A 21,450-nucleotide genomic window follows, 5' to 3' on the forward strand; every position below is an offset into this window, starting at 1 on the left:
TCAGAAGGGCAACCAAACAGGTTGTGGTGATACCGACCATGTTCAGGGGAATCGTTTTCTAATTGCATCTACTTAGTTCAACAATTGATAACTTACCACTTGGAGTAATCTTCACTGTTTATTATATTTATCTACAGAAGACCTCATCTGTTATACAAAGGATGACTACAGCCTAGCTTTCCAAAGAGGGTTTCTGATAAGTTTACAATACTTGACCTGCTCTTTAATTAAGATTTTAGTGTAGTATTTCAGCAATCGAGTGGAAGCAGAATATATCACCAGAAAGGACTAGCTCCACTTCCTTAGTTGAACGATAAGCTGGGGGAATTTAACATACCGGGTGACCAAGATCAGACTGCAGCTTCTGTGACTGCGCATGGACAGCACAAAGAACATGCAGATGAAATAGGTGCAAAATTCACCATAAATCACCCATAAGTCTTGCAGTAATGTCTAACTCTACAAAGTTTATCACTTAAAACTCCCATCCTGTTGGCATACTTCCTCTCAATGTCATAAACTTCTCAGATGCTAGCTTTGATTTAAAAGCCTCTGTCTTGATTATATCCTCCCAGTCTATAACAATTACATCTTTGGAACATTAACTATTTTCCATGACTAATTGTGAACTATTCGTTGTTAGGAAAGAAGAATATATTTGCTAAATAGTAGAGCCCAGTTCTATTTCTGTGTGAAGTTCCTAAATTAAAGAAAAATAAAATAGAAACATAATTGTAAGAAGAGTATTACAAAATGTAGGTCTTTTATTTCAAAATTCTGATAATCAACTACTTATGACAATTTCAAGGAAATACATATCACTTAAAAACAGAATATGACAGACATCTGTGACACAATTTTCATCTTAACCTCAAAAACAATTAAAAGACACATAGAGTGTGTAGGCTTTGTCCCCATTTTCACCCTCCCTTCTGCAGAAGTCTTGTCTGCCTGAGATACAAAAAGCAAAATAAAACAAAGCAAGACAGAAATCTCCAAAACAGATGAGTTCAGCCCTTTTTGTTTCATTTTCAAAACATCATCTGTCATGTAGGTACACATGGTAGTTAATTGTATCTTCCATAAAAAGTGTCTGCAAAGGTACACATAATTCCTGATAAGAGAACCTTTGAGAATATCACTGAAATTTACTCTAATTTATGCAGCTGAATAAATTCCCTCAGTTCCAATAAAGTCAGAGGTTCACTAATATTTTCCAGAAGGTTTTTGTTTATTTGCTTTATTTTTCCACACATCCACAAAACTGGTCTGCCTCAGAGGAAAGGCAGACCTTTCACTTGCAATACTAGCTATCACTACTTCTCCAATTTGTCTTGACAAAAAGGAGAAAAAGAAGAAAAATAATCCCACAAATCTGAAAAAGGAATTATTACTTATTTTCCATTCAATTATATTCTTTTTCTTATTTCTCCTATAAACAAGGGTTTTGTTCTTTCTCACAAGCTCTAGTAGAACTATTCTCTTTTAGCATGTTTCTCTTAAGAAATCTGTAAAGAAATGAATTCCAAAATGCTCATTTCACATTAGCAACATATGCATATCCATTACTTTTATGCCTGCAGTTTTTACAATCAGTTCTGCTATTAAATCATTTCCAGAATTTCCATGTTAAATTCTCAAGTAATATATGCCAAATAAAGATATTTCCCCTCCTTATTAAGAAAGCTTGAAATGATTCTTGGAAGTGTCATTCAGTTTGGCTTTTGAAACATTTCTTTGTGTGTGTGTATGCACATATATGTATACATACATATATACATATATACATACTTTTTTCAGACATTGGAAAGTTTCCAAAGCTTTCAGACAACAGCTACATTTGGTAGCCTGAGAAAAACAGATATTGTACCTGTATAGCTAAATTTTGCTGAGAAACTGCCATTGTTTCTGAATAACAAGAAATATACTTATTGTGGAAAGATAGATCTAAGATTAGCTCTATTCCTTCATTTCAGTTCAAAGCTGTATCCCAAAAACTTTTTTTCTGCTCATTTGCTCCTATTCTATATTGCACCTTCCATGTAACTGATGTCAGTTTTGTCACTCTGGAACACATAAGGAGTAACAATATAGAATTTCACTACTGCACAAAACAGTGCAAAGCTATAAAGGGATATCATTTAAAAACTGTTCTCATCTGGTACGGAACAAAATCACGACACTTCACCCAACATAACTGTAAGGTGCATCTATCTTTTGCAATGAGATAGCTAAAATAATCCCCTAAATGCAAGCCAGATACAAAATTGGTCAGAGTTTAAGCTCTGCAAGTGGAGTATTTTCACTGAGGACTGAATGGAAATACTGCAGGATGGGTACCATACCGAGAGAGCTTTCTGTAAATATGAACAAGATCTGCCAGAAAAACTACAGCAAAAAACTAAAAAGAGATGCAGAAAGGTAAGGAAGCAGAAAGCAAAGGACTGCTGAGAAAAAACTAGGAGCAATGATGGGAGAAGAAGCAAGAGTTCAGATGCAGAGTAACAAAGTTGTTTTCTGTTTTTTTGATTGTGTCCAAGGAAAATTATTTTTCAAATAAATGAGAAAGCATTTAAGAAATATTGAATCTATTACCAATTTCCATTCCTCTTTGAACAGCCTGAAAGACACTGAATACCATCTTATCATGCATAAAACAGTTAATAGTGCTGTTGTTATCTAATGGAATATGGCTTCTTTATTCCTAAAGTAATCTTCTGACTCTAAGATGAATTATAAGAAAATACAAAACTGCTTTAATCACCTTGGAATACTATTAAAAAAAACAGAAAATAAAAAGCCATCATACAAGATTTGTGGGGAATACAGGATAGACAAAAAGGTTCAGACAGTAAGATCAATATCATTCTTCTGGTCTGCATTTATCAGAATGAAGGAGTGAGAGAAGAAAAAAACCTTACAGGGTACTCTTCTTAATAAATACAAGCTCATAATAAACACAGGTCTTACTCCAGTGCATTAAGAACTGGGTTATGGATAAAGGAAACCTGGATAAAATTTAAAAAATGATAAGAAAATACTCCCAATCAATGATTTACTGTAATTAGGTTATGATAACTATTTCAACAAAAAAATATTCTAACACCCTCATAGTTCCTCAGTTAACTTCACATTATGGCAGGATTTGTCTCTTCCAGACTGTTTCAAGAGTAGTCTTGTTCACTGTTAGTTTCTTTATTTTATCATCATATTGTAAGCCTGGGAGCAGGCTAGTGAAGACCTAACACACGTATGGTATGAATGCAGCTGAGCCCTCTGAAGTCTTAATGCAACACCTAATTTTTAACACTGAATCAGAAGACATCACTTTTGTTAAGAAAATCAGTGAATACTACAAAGAAACAGATTCAGTGTGAAACTTTTCTGAGTAGCAGAGATAAAGGGAAAAATAAGGACTACGATCCTACTAATTTCCACCCTAGCAAAGCTTGAGAAGGATAACTATCGTGAAGTATTATTTAGTAAGAAACAACATTAGCCAAGGAGTATCAGTGAAGCGTATTACTAAAATGTGAGTGTCAAACAAATTACCTAACTTGACATAAAATCCAGCCCCAGGAAAGGAGAATGAGCATAATAACTTAATGTCAGAACCTTTCGAAACTTCAGCTTTTCTGCAGAATGAAGGTTACTCTCTGATATGTGAGAGCAGGAAGAAATGAATACAGAATCTTTACATTAAATGACAAAAAATGCCTATGCTTATTTTAGCTGTTAATAATATCAAATATCAGTGTAGTACTGAGAGAAATCTACATATTAATATATTCTTGGAAAAGGAGATATAGGTTATTAATCAACAACGTTAATTAACCTGTCAAGATGGCCTCAGCTGAGGAGGGAAGAATTATTTGAGCCCCATGTTTGAATTCCTTTGCTCTCTACAGGGCTTGCATTTCTGATAAGGATATATTCTGCCTAATCCTCCTGTCTGCATACAACATTTTCTGTAGAAATTCACAGTATTGAAATCAGACAGTCACAATCCTGGAAAAAATAGTTTCTTGGATCTTCCTCCTACTAATTTCAGAAGATCCTCCCCTTATCAGCTGTTCAAGTCATGGTAAAACTGTTTGAGATGAATGGTTAAGATCTTTTGCACCTTTTAAATCCATGACCCAAACTGTGAAGTTCTCTGCAGGATTCCTTTATATGGCTGAATAACTCTTTAAAGGGAAGATATTCCCCATTGCATTTGAAAGTCTAGTTATTATTATTACGTAGTATTAAAGAAAAAAGATAAAGATATAGCTAACTCAAGAAATATTAATTCAATATCATTGGAGATACTGATTCACTTTCAATTAAAAATCTTCAATTAAAAAGAATTGTTTAAAAACAGTGTAGAGGAAGAAAAAGCTACTTGCTTGTATATTTTTCCAAAAGTTTTAAAGAAGAAAACGCTGCCAGAAAGGCTATGGTTCAGAGAGTATATAGCCAAGGAAAATGGAAACTTTTCAGTAACTAAGAGTTGACTGAGGAAATTTTTTAAAGTAAATACTAAAGCTCCTTTATCCTTATCTGACAGAAATGTAAAGATATACTCACTATGAAGTATACATATGTTCCTCTCAAACATAAGAATGGAAGGTATCTTTCCAGCTTTACTCCTCTGCCTTGCTCTTCCAAGTACATAAACTGCATATATGTAAACATGTATATATTTCAGTTCCTGGCTTACTTGATCCACACTATTACTATTATTTGGAGGAAACCAGAATACATAATCTAAGTGATTGTAATCTCTCTTCAGATCTTTTAATCTGACTATCTATCCTCCCCATTGGTGCTTTCCAAGCATGAACCAAGCAAGATATGCCTTATAAGCTGTTCTTACATATTTTTATTCTTTATCATGTTTTCTTTCAGATATGAACTGACTGGAGGTGTTAAATGACAGATCCTTACCTGTTCCCCACTATTCTCCATGGGCATTAATTCACACATCGTGTATTCTTCATTGTCAACAGACATGGTTACACTGCCCCAGTGGTTTTATCTGTCACTTTTACCCCATTGACAGCTTTGCTCTATAGAACTACTGGGTAACAGTCTTCTCACATGTTGCAAGTAATCGTCTGTGACACTAAAGTCTCATTAGAGTTGGAATGGGAACTTGTGTATAAACAAAAGAGGACTGAGAAAAAAATGAGCTAAAAAGCTTATGTAGACCTGACCTGTGAACCTCAGCGAGGAACTGATGTTTACAGGCCGTGTCTACATTAGCATTTTAGTTCAGACCCTCCATGTGCAGAGTGGTTTTGGTATGGACAAAATAGCCTCCTGTCAGAGAAGAAACACAAGAAACTCAACTCTAAGTGCCCCCAAAACATGTTTCAACTCCTTTTGCACAAAGCGGTCTAAATTAATAACAGGACTTTTTGGTAACTTAAAACCATCTGAGTAATGGGAACATTTAGCTCAGAGAACCAGACTAAATATTGTCCCAGGAAGAATCTCAGAACCGTATGTGATGCAGATATGGGGGATTCAGCACCAGCTATTTCAATCTCATGATCTATTCCTCTCTGGCTAATGCAGACAAAGCCATGGTAGCTAAGGTCTATTATTCCTCTTAGAAGAAGAGATTGAAGGCATTCCAGAGACCACTGTACTGTGAGTATGAATAAACGCTGACATTTAGTAGTGCTTACTCTAATCAAATTAGCTTTTTCTGCTTGTTATCCCAGCTTATTGAAAACTCCACTAGAATTAGTGATATGTTCAAAAACATCTCCATCTAATTGATCAAGTCAACTTCTTTCTTCATTTCTGCATTTTAATTCATATGGAGGCTTAGCATTTTATAAAGGCACGTTGAGCTTTCCAAGTGAATACTTATACTAAAGTCATGATAAACTTAATAGTATCATGATATCTTAAATAGTGACTATAGATCTATTAAAAAGGTGATCAGATTTTATTGTTTATTTTGATTTCAGATTTAATATTCACTTGGAGAACTGAACAGACATATCATTGCAGCAATTGCTGATTAATCGCAGGACATATCTAGGAAATGGTAGCAATAACTTTTGGTAAATAAAGAAGAGTGAGAATTGATTGGTTTTATCAATGTTATTAGAGGTCTGTGGGAAGTAAGAAAAAGGACTTAAGAAATGATGGGTAAGCGTAGTCCAACTAGTTGAAGAGAAGGGATCCAGACCTTTTAAGAAATATGAAGAGGCTGGAGCATGCTCATTAATCAACCAAGACAAGAAGTTTGGTTAAGATATATTTCCTGTAATGAGTTCTGGAATTAGTTGAAGGTAACCTATCTTTTTTATCCTAGATTTACTTGGTTTTCATTGATGTCATATCTAAGCATCTTCCAAAATTACATTCAGTCATGCAGCTAACACAATTGTGAGAAACCTAATAAAATCAGATTCCCCCAAAGATAAGTATGAAACTTTGTAAATTACATTAACAATGAGTTACGCCCCAGAATGAAATATGAATACTTTGGAAACACATGAGAAACTCGTTGCTGCTTTTAAGTACAAGAATTCAGTCTTATAGAAATGCTTTTTGCATGCTATATTTCTGTTTCTTAGTTTTACTTTGGTTTTGTAACTAGGTTTTCTAAAACAGAAATCAAAATAATATAGGATACATTTTAAAAACCAGAAGCCACCTCAAGAAAATTAATTTCAGCATATACTGATCTCTACCATGTCAACTTCTATCCAGAGTGACTTTAAAAATCATACAGGTTTCTGAAAATGCCTATATATACTTCCTGCTGTCAAGCTACAGTAGCACAGGGGAAAGGCTGAAAGCTCCCCAGATAACTACGCTGAAACAGCAATGATTTTCTGATGATGCTTTATCTAAAGCATCTCCTTTGGATTAATAAAACTTCTGGAAATAGGGATAATGAAGGAGAAGAGGAAAAAAAATCTCAGTTTAGGAGAAACCTCGGGAAATGCTGTGAGATTTTATTCATTATTCATATTTCCATTAAAAATACGAAAGTACTAAAACAAGTACAAAATAATCCATATTTCTGCTTCTGCTCTAAGTGTTGTGCTGTCTAATAATAGCTCATGATTGACATCAAAATATATAAATAAAAAGAAAGCTCTTAAAATGTTTCTAGTTCTGAAGATGTATCTTTTATTTGACATTGTTACTCTTGTCACTAATTGAAAGCAAATAAAATTATTCTTTCCACATACTAAGTATAGTTCTTTAGCTTCTGAACTTACAATTTTGTCATGCTGCTAATGTAGAGTTTAACAGAGATGAGATACAGAAATTTTCCTGGATATTTGCCAGTGAATTTTATTCTCATTGCTCTGTTAAAATGACAAAAAGCTAACTTCAGAAGAGGCAGACATTCTTTACTGACAGAGCTTCATCTATTTCATTGTATCAGATCTCACTTTAGTACAATTCATTATGTAGAAAGAGGATGTGTGTATTTATTAGCAGTTTTACTTATATATGTTAAATAATTTCATAAATAGGTAAATCTGTATTTCTAAGAGAGATACACAATATTCTTTTGTTATTCTATCAAAAGCAGTGATTTCTCTTATTTATCTTTCATTAATTGTTTTGGTTTTCTAATATTTCATTAAAATTATTCAAAAAAAATTTACTTTTTAAAATCTATCAGTAGTCACTTTTGATATTATAAATATGTTTAGTTGCAGATACTACAAGCAATGTGAATGTGAATGTGTTAGGTTTTCATATAAACAGAAACACAACAATCATTTTTTTCCGCGAAGAAAATGTACAAAATATGAGATCTGTCAGGATATTCAAATAGAAATCTTTTTCTATGTCTTTGAATGTTTATTTAGTATTTATTACACAAATTTTTCCCTAAAAAATGATTTAATGTCTTCAGTACAGAAAAAAAAAACCAACAAAAAAACCCCAATTATTTGTAAGGGGCAGTCTGTAACATTGGTATAAAACAGTAGTAGTTTTCATCTTTGACTGTCACTTTATATTAAAAGATTAAATTGAATTTTTCACATTTTGTCATGCTAAAATATTTTATTTGTTTTAAGATTTCCACAGCAGAATGACTTCAGTTCTTTGTGGTTTTTTTTTTTTCATTGCTGTTTTTGTTTGTTTTATTTGACCACTGTTTCTTCTCACCAGCTATCATGGAGAATAACAATAATGATCCAGAACTCAATTTTCCACTGCCGTCAGTGATGGCTAAACCAAGGTAATTACATTAATATGACTACTCACACAGCACAACACGGGCATTCTGGAGCAAGATTGGTCAGAATTCAAAACAATAAAAAGGCAGACTTTCAAACCTTTTCAAATCTCTGGAACATCAGCAAGTGAATAATTTGTACGTAAGATGACCATTAACTTTTATGTTGTAACTATGAACTTATCTGGAGAATCTGGAGAATCAAGCTAAACTACAGCTGTAGCCTGGCGTAGGTATAACCTGATCCACCTGTAGTATCACATATATTACAAAACTTCCCCAAGCTCTCTTGTTTCCTAAACACTACACTGCTCTCCTCCTGTTCTTCAGTGGACCAGAGATAAATGCAGATCATAACAAGTTCCTTTGGGTTCCCTTACTGACATGGCTTCAAAATGCTCCCTCTGTTAAGCTTGCATGAAAATCTTTTGGAAGTATTTTTATTGCTGTCTAATAATTCTCTCCTGCTCAGTACTTGAACCTGTTCTGCCTTTCAACCTTTTCCCTTGATATAAGGATACAAGAACAGGGATGACAGCTTCCTCTGTGCTCTTCATCTGGCAATAGCTTCTTATATATGTAAAGAAATAAAAGGACACATATGAGGCCCAGAAAGCACGGTAGTTGTGTTAAACTTAATGATTGTCTTTGTCATCTACTATCTCCTAAAATTCAATGTCCAGACAGTAGTACCTCTCTCTTCTCCATGCAATACAGAAGCAGGAATGGAGGCAAGAAGACAAAGCAAAAACGGGCTGTGAAAATTATCAACATCTTCTGACACTGCCCATTACACTTCTCATTAAAAATATGTGCTACTGCCCATAATGTCATGGGACTGTATTTGTGCTGTAATACAATTTGGATTCGGTCAATATTTTTAGTGATTTAAAATCTGTCTATGCTCCAAATTCTCTTCTCTATCTGATTAGGTACAACACTAATTAGTTTAAGATTCTGCAGAGGATACTTCCATTCTTCTTTAATCTTTCAGAGATTCATATACTTTTCTACTTACATGTAGCTGGAATAAAAATGAAGGTGTTTAACACAATGACAAGCCTAAAAAACTTGATCAGAATTTCTGAAAAAAAAATAATTGGTACTTTAAAAACATACACATGGAAAAAGTTGTTATTTTATGCTGTAGGATTTCATTAACGTCATCTGAAAGGTACCTAAGTGTAGTCTTAAAGGCATCTTCAGTCCTTAAAATAGAAATACTCTGGTAGCCCCCTGAGTCCAAGAGTGACTACATTCTTCAGCAAGCAAAAGTGCAAAGGCTCCAAGATAAATGGTGAAAGAAAGGTTAAAGGTGAGGAGAAAAAGCTTTGAAAGTAAAAAGTGATTTTTTAAATTATTTTCCAGTGACTGAAAACAAGCACTATAATTTATTCAAAATTTGCACACAAATATATTTCTCAGATCACGAAAATACGCACTCTGTATATCTTTCTGATGTAGTCTGTCTCTTTCCTTCCAGGTCCTACTACATATATCTCGTTTTGCCCAAGGGAGCTTTTTCTTCTCTATTGATGCCTGCTCAGGACTTTGACAGCACCTTGGCTGCTTCCTTACATTTCCTCCATTCTCCCCACCTCCCAACAACTCATTTTCTCTCTCAGCCTTGCTAAACAAATCTGTGTCTTCTGATTTGTCATTAGCTCCATCCATCTGTCTATCTTAGGTCTCAAATTATAAGTTGGAGATACGTGAATTTAACGGAGTTATATTCAGTCTTTTCAGAAAGCTCATTCCTGCAGTGATGGAGCACAGCAGGTAGCCAGTGATGCTGCAAGGGCAACTATATTAGTCATTACTGTCTCCCTTTTATAAATTTGCTCTGCCACTAACTTTTTTTTCCTTTCTTTTTGCAAGCTGTATCTTCTGATAAAGTCATATGTTATGTTCTATTCCTGTAAGTAAAACTTTTATCCATCCTCTCTTCAACAAGATACTGTAAGATCTATGGTGATTATGTCAGGTTGATGCAACAGGTGCCTTTTATATTACTTTTCTGCCTCTTTATGTATCATTATTTTAATATGTTTGTTAGCAATTTATTACTACTAGATACTAAAGTATATGAACTTAACAATAATGAATACCTTCTGTGAAGAAAAAAAAGTTTTGTTTTATCTGAAAATAGGTCAGTTCAGAGCTTTCCTTTTAAATTTCAACCAGAGATTATACAACCAAATAATATTCTTAAGACTATATTAGACCTTTCCTATATTTCTACAGGCATAGGTTAAGGAGAAAATAAACACTTCACTTTACATAAAGTTATAAGTTATTTTGGTGAAATTCTTAAAAACTATTATCTTTCCAAAATGCTGCTCACAAATAGCACATAATTTGGCATTTTTTTTCAGATTCATATTACTCTGGTGAAAATTTTTACATATCCTCAGCTTCTAACAGCTGTTTCCTTAACAGATGAGCATGTAATTATGAAAAAAAGTCAGTATATTTTGATTATACACATCTTACGGTGCCACAAAACTTTTCAATTTAATAATCTGTTTTACCATTTCCCTCAGCTTAAAAATCAAAGAAGCTCTAACATGAATATCTTTTCTTTCCCCCCCCCCGTGTTTTTTCCTTGTATTTCTCCTCTGAAAGGAGGTTAATTTGTCCATAGCAAAACCAAAAGTGAAATATAACTAAAATCTTCATATTGCCCTTGATTATGTGCCACGAAAATTCCAGCTTCAGATATGGACCTTAACACGTAACACTTCTGCTCATTCATGAGTCATTCAGGTTATGCTTAAGTGAAGATTTGCACCAAATCATGCTGAATTATAGAAGGAAAACTATTTTGGATAGAAAGTAGTCTGGAAAGGGATTTTACAATAAATCAATGTATCTTCTCTATATATTATTTAGATACTTCTGAAAGTTTCAATTCATAATATTCTTTTATTTTTCCACACTCAAGCAAGTAACAAGGGACAATGTGACTTTAATATTCCGTTCTAAAGACAGAACATTATCATTATTTTTACTTCAACTGAATTTAAAACTTCAGTTGTATATAGAGCTAAAAAGGATGCCCCCAAGTTAACCAGAACAAGGTATATTTGATAATATACATTAAGAAGAAGCCCTTATATTGCTTCACTGAGATAACATGCACATTTTATTCATGAACAGTTGAGGAACTGTAGTCTGAGTATTGTATTTTAAGTAAAATTTAGGCTGCCTAAATGTATACAACTAAAGGGTTGTCAAATTCTATAAATATCAGCTGCACTGTGATTTTCCCTCAGTGATAAAGCTGCAGTGCTCCTGTCCAAGTTTCCATACTCATATATTTTTGTGCTATTTCTATTGCATGTGTACAGATTAATTCTGTAACCTCTGAGTTCAGGTCTTCTATGCAGTCATTATACTAACGGGAAGCATTACAGTTGACACTTTTGGAGCCCATCAGACTTACTGTGTATGCATAGGTCAACTTTAAAGTCGTATGGAGCAGCAGAATGACACAGGCTTTGCATGTGGACTAGATACTGAAAAATGTACTAAATCTCTGGAAATGTAACCATAGTTATCTTTTGAAAAGAGAAGTAATCTAGCCACACACATTTATAAAATACAGAAACCTCTTCAATGCCTGTGCTTGAAAGGCTAATGGAAGGAGACAAGTTGATTTGCCTTGCTTGCTTTTGTCTGCTAAAGGAAAAGAAAACAGGCAAGCCTTGACATCATTACCCATACCTAAACATCGGGTCTCAATTCCACTCCAGAGTCCAGAAGAGAGACACTCCCTCACGGCAGAGCCAACCAGCATGTATCCTGAATCACAAGTAAAGATAGCTGTAGATCCATATGTGATCTGGGTTCCAATTTTATTTCCGTTTGGAGGTGTTGGAAGTTCTCCACAAGAAATAACTGTCCAGCAAAAACAAAACAAAGCAAAAGTAAATATTCGAGTATCGCAAACACACACACAACAGTATGCAATACTTATCAGCCAGTGAAATAAATGTCACAGCCTGAAGTATTTTGCTTTGTAGAATGAAAAGCTCTATATACAAAGACTATTATTTCCTCAGGCATAATACTCAAAATTTGGAAAAAAAAAAAAGTCTCTGTAAAATTAAAAAAAACCCACACTTTGCTCAGAACTATAATAACTAATTGCTATTTAATTACCTTGGTTTTGTTTGTAATGTTTAAAACTATTTCAGTATTAATATTGTTGCTACTTTTTAAATTACATTTTTTTCTTTGATAAGATTTTTATCTTCTAGTTTATACCAAAATGCTTGCTCTTCCATTCTCACAATACATTGCAACAATGAATGAACCATTTTCATGGAATTCCTTGCCATGTAGTTACAATTCAAAATAGTTTTTCATATAAAATAAGAATTTTTATTTAAAATTTTTATGAACTAATACACAATTACTGAACAAGATTATCAGTTAGATTACCAGTGGGTGAAAGCAGCCAGAACACTTTATGTTAGAAGAGTAGGTAAGTGGTAATATTGCAGAAAAAACTATATAAAGACGTATAACATATATATAAATATACATGTAGATATATACACAGAATTTTAACACTAGCAGAGGTTGAATACTGTGAATAACTTAAAACCCAAAAACTCTTCCAGATTATAAATGAAATTTCCATTAGTATTCAAATAACTCCAAAATAAGGTTAATTTCCAAAGTAATTATATTGTTTTCTGATTTCACTTTTCAGTCTTTTATTTAATATTTAAATATATTCTAAATATGAACAAACTGCAGTTTTAGGGATTATCTACACATTTGGTTTCACTTTTTAAAATGTGTGGATTTATACACACATATATACATATACATGTACCAAATGCAGAATTACATTTCATTTCATTAGAGTGTGAGTTACTAAGTGTTTTATAAAGAGGAAAGCTTGTGTGGCTTTCAGGTAGGCCTATACAGTCATAATTTTCAAATACAGATGTCTAAATTTAAATTCATAAAGGAGTCTGCTTTTCACAAGGCACCCAACTAAAGCCCCACATGATGGACTATTTTACTCTCCTTGTTTAAAGTATCTCTCCACATGGTATCTCAATATTCACTACTTATGGTTTTTGAAAAGTAGTTACTGAAGGTGATTAGGATACCAAATTATATTGGGAATGATGCGGGCCTGCATAACATATGGGAACCAGATGAAAGGAGGGATTATTTTATTTCTCAAATGTTAAGGAGGATGCAAAGTTATAGCATTTTTATAGACGATTCAGCATTTTTAACCTACAAAAGTATTCTCCCTGATTTATATCCAGCATGAACAAAATAGAAAAATAATCTTCATGACTTATTTGTACATTTTTAGGGGCAGGGAACTTAAAAATCCAGAAGTATGTATACAGATATTTTCTTGTCACTAAGCCTAATAGATTTTTTTTTATAAATAATAGCCTGCAGGATACCCAAAAACTGGCTGAAAAAGGTTTCTACATTTCTTAGTAAGCCAAATAAAATACTTTCTATCTGAAGCCTATATAGGAGAGGTCGATAGGTACAGATGTAGAAAGATAGATACAACATGTACTCACTTTGGCAGTAAGGCCTCTCATTTCTCCAACTCCAGGTGCCATTAGCAAGACACTCAATAGATGCTGGTCCCAAACCATAATAGCCTGGATCACAGCTGAAAACTACTTTTGTTTTATACTCATAATGTGAGCCATTCACTATTCTCCATCTTCCATGCTCCAATGTGAAAGAATTGATGCTTGGACATGTAACAACTTTAAAAGTAACAAAAACATACAATTATTTCTGGCTTAGTACACTGAAATTAGGAAAATATGTGTAATTATTCACTCAGAAATATATCTTAAAGATAGTGACATCATGTTTGAAGAGCAAGGCTCTTGAAAAATTCAGTGTAGGTTCATTGTCATGGAACTACTATGCCACTTTCGATCAGACATGAGAATCTTTATTAAAATACCAGCTAAATTTTTATACAGGAATTACTTTCTACCTAGGTAAAGTCTATGACATTTTAAAATCTGATATGGAGAGTTGCATACTGGTGACAGCAAGTAATATCTATATTCAGGATGGGTTTTCTGTAGAAAAACATTTTTATCTCAGCTCTGAATGCCACATGTTCTTCCCACTACACACACACACACACACACACACACACCAAAACAAAAACAAGAACAAACTTATACAATCCAACTTTCTTTCTCCCCATCCACACTGTTTCTTTAGGTAGAGAAAAAGGCACGAGGAAATGTACTAATTTATAAGAACAAGGAAAAAAAGAAAAGTGAAACTCTTATTATAGAGTAAGTTTCCTTCCTTCTCCAAAGTTCACTGCATGAACATCTCACTGGGTGAGATGATGCAAATCAAAATGTGCATTTCACTTTTGGTCTGACATTTCTGTGTCAGTCTTATGATCATCTGTGTTTTCATATCCCACTTACAATTTTTTGAGAACCTACTCCTCCCAGGAACTGAACATGCATTTTCTCTTCAGTGATGTTCCCTAGAGTTTAGATGCTGGAGGACTATAATGATGGGCTGGATACAAATAATCAGCAGTAGTTTCACAGATGTGTGTAGCACCAGAGATTTTGCAATTCTGGATAGTGAATAGGGTTTTTTTAGTAGTATAAGAATTCTCTAAAGAGTTGAGTTTTGAATAAACCTCTGAAATCATAAATTGTCACAGAATGTTTCAATATATATTTGATTAAAATAACTTAAAGTCATCAATAACTCACAAGTTAAAGCAATCAGAAGTTAAAAGTTTAAGTAATGCAAAGTTTTTTGTCTTAGATAAATAAATACAACATACAGTCAGGTTCCTATTCATCAGGATTTTTTATATATTTCTTACCTACACAGCGAGGTGTTTTGTTGTGATTGCTCCATGTACCATCTGGCTGGCAGACTGCAGTAGTAAGTTCCTTGGACGATAGTCTATACCCGTCATTGCAAAAGTAAGTAACACGGGTGCCAACTAAGTAATCTGTCGTTAATATTCCACCATTTACTGGAGCTTTAGGAATTCCACAAGATATTGCTAATTAAAGAGAAACACAAAATATTTTTATGGGTTCTTCATTATAAGCTGCCTCTTGCCTTAAAAGGTGTATGCACTGTGCTATCAGCAGTTACACATTCATACAAATGTCTCTTTAACTTATTAATGCATGTTTTAAGCCTAGAAATATTAATTCTCTTAAAATTAAGGGAAAATTAAGGGATGAAACCTCAGGAAGTTTTTGGACCATTATTACATCTTCCTCAAGGGAGGAGGTAGTATAAGAAGCTGCATAACCCTGCAGCTATCCGTTCAAAGTGCAGAAGACAATCACAGAAGATACAGTACGGAATATCCAGAAAAAATATTATCGAATGCGAACAGCACTAAACTGAGACATTAGAAGTCTAGTTTGTATTTCTGGTTTCTTCAATCAGATGTACTGTGTAGCCTTTGGCAAGGCAGTAATACTAACTTTCAGCATTCTATTTATTTTCTTGCAAAGCAGAAATTAAATACTTACTCTTTGTAAATATTTTAAAATTTAAAATGCAAGCAACATTATTACTATTACTATCATCATCATCATCATCACCATTCAGTAGAGGAAAAGCACAAATAGAAGATCTGACTCTGGGTGATACTGCATGTTTTTGGTATAAAATCAACACTGAATCTTATCTGTATTTTAATATCACTCATTTAACACAGGCCAAATCCAAGCAAAGGACTTACACATTTAATATTGAAGTATCTTACTTTGAAGTGGAATCTTGAATCTATCTATCCTTTGTACAAAGATATGAAAAGTTGGACCCTCTTGGACTACATATAAATAGTTGGGACAGAGAAGGTATGCAATTGTTGGCGCTCCTGTGAGCTCACCTGATGCAAGACAAATCTCCTTTGTAAGCAATATAACAACAGCATGGCACTGCACCAAAAAAAATAATCGTGGTTGAGATGGTAGAAAAGCACTAATACTATCACAGCTTGCAGAAAAGAGGTGATAAAATCACTTCACATACGGCATGTGACGTTAAAGATAGAATACACTATATTGAAAAGATCCAGGAAAACTATAATTAGTTTGTTCATCACCATATCTAAGCAACCACAAAACATATATCTCATGGCTATCACTATATCTAGTGGCAACTGAAGACAAATGACTTTAGAAGAAAAAGAGAAAAATAGTGATTTGGATGCGGTGAAGGCATTTGGAGTGTCACTGAATTCCAAGGATATGAAAGAAACCTTTGAAAAGCTTTCAGTTCACTAATTCTAGCTGCAAAACTTGATTTCTCTCCTGCACATTTGGAGTTGCTGTTTCTAGTAAAACACTGTGAATCAAAAGTGACAGCTCAGATTTTCACCTCTCACCTTTTCCGTAATTTTAAGATCAAAAGTGACAAGCTAACTAAACAGATGGTCCGGAAGAGCTTTTACTAACTATCTGACAAAGCTCTACTACTTCACCTGATACCACCAAAGAAAGAAACAGAGCTCGCATGACACTAAAATGAAAACATGATAAAAATGATGTTTATCATATCTCATATTCCTCAAGAACTTGGATTAGAGCAGTGAACATATTAGACAGACCTCTTCCCTGCAATGAGGAAGACAACAAAAAGCTGGTATAAGCAAGGTGATTAAGTATTAAGTCAAACTAAGTGATGTCCTAATCTACCCCACAATTCATCTTTCCATAAGCTGTAAATTGATAAGATTTTTATTGACCAAGTTTACCTCCTCCTTCTCAAACATATGTCTACACTAAAAATATGTTTCAGACTATAAAGGAGCTTTGAGAACCCAGTCCATTGCCAGTAACAACAAAGTCAACTTCTAGCAGAATATAAATCTAGAAAAGCCCAGAGCAACTTGTTGCATGGCATCAGCTACTGCTTATGGTCCTGAGGACTAACAAATGGCATAGCACTACTTGTGCACATACTGCAGATTCTTTCTCTTTCAGCAATCAGCAAAATATAAAATCTCAGATGTTCACATATAACTCGTGTTTCATATCTACCGCAGAGATTAACGATTCCTTCAATATTCAAAAATCTCCATTAGTAACTTAATTAGATAAATTTTGAGCAAGATCATTCATGCTAACAGAATCAATTTTGTGGCACAAGAAAAATATATTCTTCCCTTAACTTTAAATTATTCAAAAAAAACCCTTCATCTCAATGCTCTAAATCCTTAATAAATCTTTTATATAAGCACTAAATCTATCCAGGAATTACTGAGACTTTTAGTTGTCAGCAGATATGAACTCAATTTTACTCGTGTGCAAACTTGCACAGAAATTTAAGATTTGGTTAAGGAAAAGAAAAAGTAAGAAGATTAAAGCAAGGTATTGCCTTATCTGAACACCCCCCCCCACACACCAAAAAAAGAGAAACGACAAATAAAGAATAACTACACAAAAACCAGCTTTATCACTGAAACACTTGATCACCATACACCGGCTTGTACATTACAAACCATGTTTTTGTAAATCAATGTCAGAAGGGTATTCAAAAACTCACAAATGGAACATTAAAATCTATTTTTTTTGTTGTTTTTTTGTTCACCAGCTTCAGAACACAATTCCAAATCTAAAGATGTACACATAAAGTCCTTGGAAAACCTTAAGTTTGTTAGTTCTTGAAGACCACCAGCAACTTCCAAAGACCTATATGAAATTTCATATTTTCATGGGACTGGGATAAAGCTGTTAAATGTCCTCATTTAAATGTTAAAGTGCAATTAAAAGTTTCTGTGATAATGACAATTTGCCAAGCAAAAACCTGACTATCCACCATACAAAGGAACTTTGATCCTTAGATTTACTCTGATCCATAAAAAATAAAATAAAATAAAATAAAAAAAAAAGGTAGGTGTAGGTACCTTCTACTCCTCCAGGAGACAAAATACTGAGCGTCAATGCTGACACCAGCTGAGAACTGAAAACATCAAAGGGTGGCTTGCATCCTTTACCAGGAGCATTTCAAACATCAACAAGACTACTTCTGAAAATATTCAGCAACATACTCCCCTGAGTGTAATTACTTGGACATTTGACCCATGAAGATTAAGAAATATTATGAAAACTAAGTTTCCTGTAGATTGCCTTGAACATCACTTGAAAAGGTGTCAGCTCTTTCTTTGGAATTTAACAAACTATTAAAGGAGTTCTCACTCCTATTGCTCTCCCTATACAGTTAAGCACTTTGGAATAAACAGGAGTCTATTTTTAATGAATACAGGAAATAGTTATCATTAACATTGCTGTATTAATCGCTACTTAATTCAGCTAAATAATGTATACGAATATGGCTATCTTAAACTTACAAACATCTTGAAAAACATTTAAAGGTAGAAGATAATTTCTTTATACCTCAGACATTTGTTCCAGACTACCATAAATTCACTCTAGCATTTTATCTGACAAAAAGATCATTTTTGAGAAAATCATACTTGCAGATAGCAGTCAGGCTACCACAATTTTAATATTAAAGGCAGTCTTGTTTTCATTCCTTTTTTTTTTTTTTTTTTTGTATGCTTTAGTATCATTTGCTTAACAATTACAAGTAGGACAATTTAGATTACTGAGCTACAGAACTCCTCTGAATTCCACTTTATTTTCAAAGTTCTATTTACTCAACATCTTGACCTAGAATTTCTGCCAAACCATCTGCCTGTAATCCGTATATGAAACTGTGAAATATTAATACTGATTTCTGATGAGGCCTGTGTGAGACAACACTTATTTGCAAGAGAAATATTTCATGATTAAAACCAGGGATCATGTAGTGCTGGGATAAAAAGTAAAATGTAAATAATAACCGAGAGGAAAACAAATGCTGTAAAAATACTTTGAAGCTACTGAGAATCCTTATCACTTGTAAACTTATATGAAGTATAAAATTTTAATTTCCTTTCCCTGCAGCATGTTAATTCTCATTTTTTAAAACCTTTACCATAATCAATTTCATAATTTAGTTATTCACAGGAAACTTTTATTGACTTGTGATTTCAGAGGCTTGGTGTCATTAAAACTGAGATGTATGCAAGGATGCACAATACTTTCACATTACAATTTCTTTAAAAACAGAATAGTTAATATCTAAAAGTTAGAAAAGTTATTTTGTGTTTCATAGTAATTATTTTTGCCACTACTGTACCTATATTAGAGTTTGAAACAAATTCCTTTTAGTCTTTTTAAGGCAAGAAATGGGTGGTTTTACATTAACTTTGAAGCAGGTTTCAGTTAACCACTGAAATCTTAGATCGAGGCTTTTCCTTTTGATTCCTCACTGCTGTACTGAGTATTTTCTACTAAGGTATTTTTGGAACTATATATAATATAAAAAGGTTTTCATAAGGTTAAAGTGTTTATCCGGATTTTTCAGTTAAAGTTCTGTAGTGCAAGTGATTTGAAGAATGCCTAATATTATATATTTAGAGGTTTAGAGATCAAGATTTCTATTCATACAGGTGTAAGAATGAGAACATTAAAAATGTGTTGCTCTAACATAACTCTCAATTTTGACAAAAAGCAGCAGTGAAAGAGGCTACTGGCATTCATCGGTTACAGGAGGGAATTCAGAGTGATGACAGTAATTGCATAGATGAAAAATGAAAAATGTGGAGAGAAAGCACTGGTTAAAACACAGTTACGAAAATCTTCTGCAAGCAGTAAAAAAGGCTTGAAGAGAAATGGACATAGCATTGTTAAAAGCAACATCAGCTGTGCTGATTGTAGAGGCAATATATTAAGTAATTCTCAATTTTGATTCCTTAGGTTTCTCATTTTTTACAGAATAATGCCAATAACAACTACTGCGATTCAACTGGTAATCTTCATTTAAGAAAGAGACTATAAATAGATTAAAATGAGCTGTACTAGTCTCAAAGCATTTTACAAATTAAAAAAAAATTGCAAATGACACATTTTTTTGTCCACAAAATGGGCATCCATGGCAAAATTAGGATATATGAAAGAGCTCGTTGAATTGGCTTTGGTAGTTACTCTATATATGTGAAAATGTAAAGCAGAAGAAGTTGGTAAATTGTGAAGGATAAAAATGTAATGGGAAATTTTAATGACTATATCATGAAGTTCTAAAAACCACCTACTCATAGTTAAAAGAGTTGGAACTACTTTATGGCGAAGCTGTACTTTTCAGAAATAAAACAAATGTGTCTTGGATATCCTCTATTAAAGAACATTAGGGATATTTACTGGCAATGTTCTCAATCTTTTGATACAAGAGATTATATCATAAATCTTCCATACACAGGGTAATTATCACCTTGGCAAGGCAAGAGGAAGCTTAGATGCAGGAGTGATGCACAAAATCAGGTTATTTCTGAGAGGCTGTTGCAGTAATAATGTTTCTTTATGTTGAATTTAATGAGCTGGTTGGCATGAGTTGCAGGGCATACCTATTATGACTGCAAACCATTTCCTGCACACAAGGACTTTCTAGAAGAATCAAATGAAGTCCATATCATGTATCAAAGCTAACTCTCATTACATGAACAATTATAACTGTTATTAAATTAATATGCATATTATATAAAATTCACATTAAAGTTACAGTTAGTCTAAAAGTCTTTGTATGATCAGACACCATGAGATTCCTAAGAACTTAATTCCACTTGTTCTTGAATTATTATCTTTGAGTAGTGCAACTACTTCTATTATTAACTATTTCTATTATTATTTCTATTATTCACTGACTACATTGTTGGCAATAATCATCTGTTATTTGCATGTGGAAGGCTTTTTTTTTCATTCAATATTGTTTGAGATATTCAATTAATAGTGTCAGGCAGTCCTCACATTGACCAAGAAGGAGAAAAAGCTAAGGAATGAAATGCACTGCCTGTTTTTGGTTTTGGTTTGGTTTGGTTTGGTTTTGAGGACTTTCAATTTTGAAAAATACACACACGCTTTCTATATATTAATGGAAATTTATCAGAAAGCTTTGACACTGAGATTATTTTGTTATGCTTCAGAAACACATAGTTCAAAGGTAAAAAACACATCTGGGAAATGTGAACATTTACAAAGCATTTATCTTCACTGGTCAATAGGAATGAAATGTCTGTAAGTATCTAGTCAAAATACTTAGCTGCAATATCCTAAAGAAGGTCTATTGCTTCTGTGAACATATAATTTGCAAAGTTGAGATACCTTATCTGAGTAGTAAATATAATC

The 21,450-nt window shown here is 33.4% G+C and overlaps 1 protein-coding gene across 3 annotated transcripts in view; it reads right to left on the reverse strand.

Annotated features, from left to right (window-relative positions):
* Window positions 1–21,450, reverse strand: part of CSMD3 (CUB and Sushi multiple domains 3) — a 683,676-nt gene that overhangs the window by 56,570 nt on the left and 605,656 nt on the right. For 2 of the 3 annotated variants that reach the window (XM_062568389.1, XM_062568387.1), the window contains 3 exons: window positions 15,081–15,266; window positions 13,777–13,971; window positions 11,936–12,109 (listed from right to left, as the gene is read on the reverse strand). In XM_062568389.1, the coding sequence (XP_062424373.1) occupies window positions 11,936–12,109; window positions 13,777–13,971; window positions 15,081–15,266 (555 nt within the window). The remainder of the gene's footprint in view (window positions 1–11,935; window positions 12,110–13,776; window positions 13,972–15,080; window positions 15,267–21,450) is intronic. The other variant, XM_062568388.1, reaches the window with a different exon arrangement.

This window comes from Rhea pennata, chromosome 2, assembly GCF_028389875.1.
Source record: "Rhea pennata isolate bPtePen1 chromosome 2, bPtePen1.pri, whole genome shotgun sequence".
Classification (NCBI taxonomy): domain Eukaryota; kingdom Metazoa; phylum Chordata; class Aves; order Rheiformes; family Rheidae; genus Rhea; species Rhea pennata.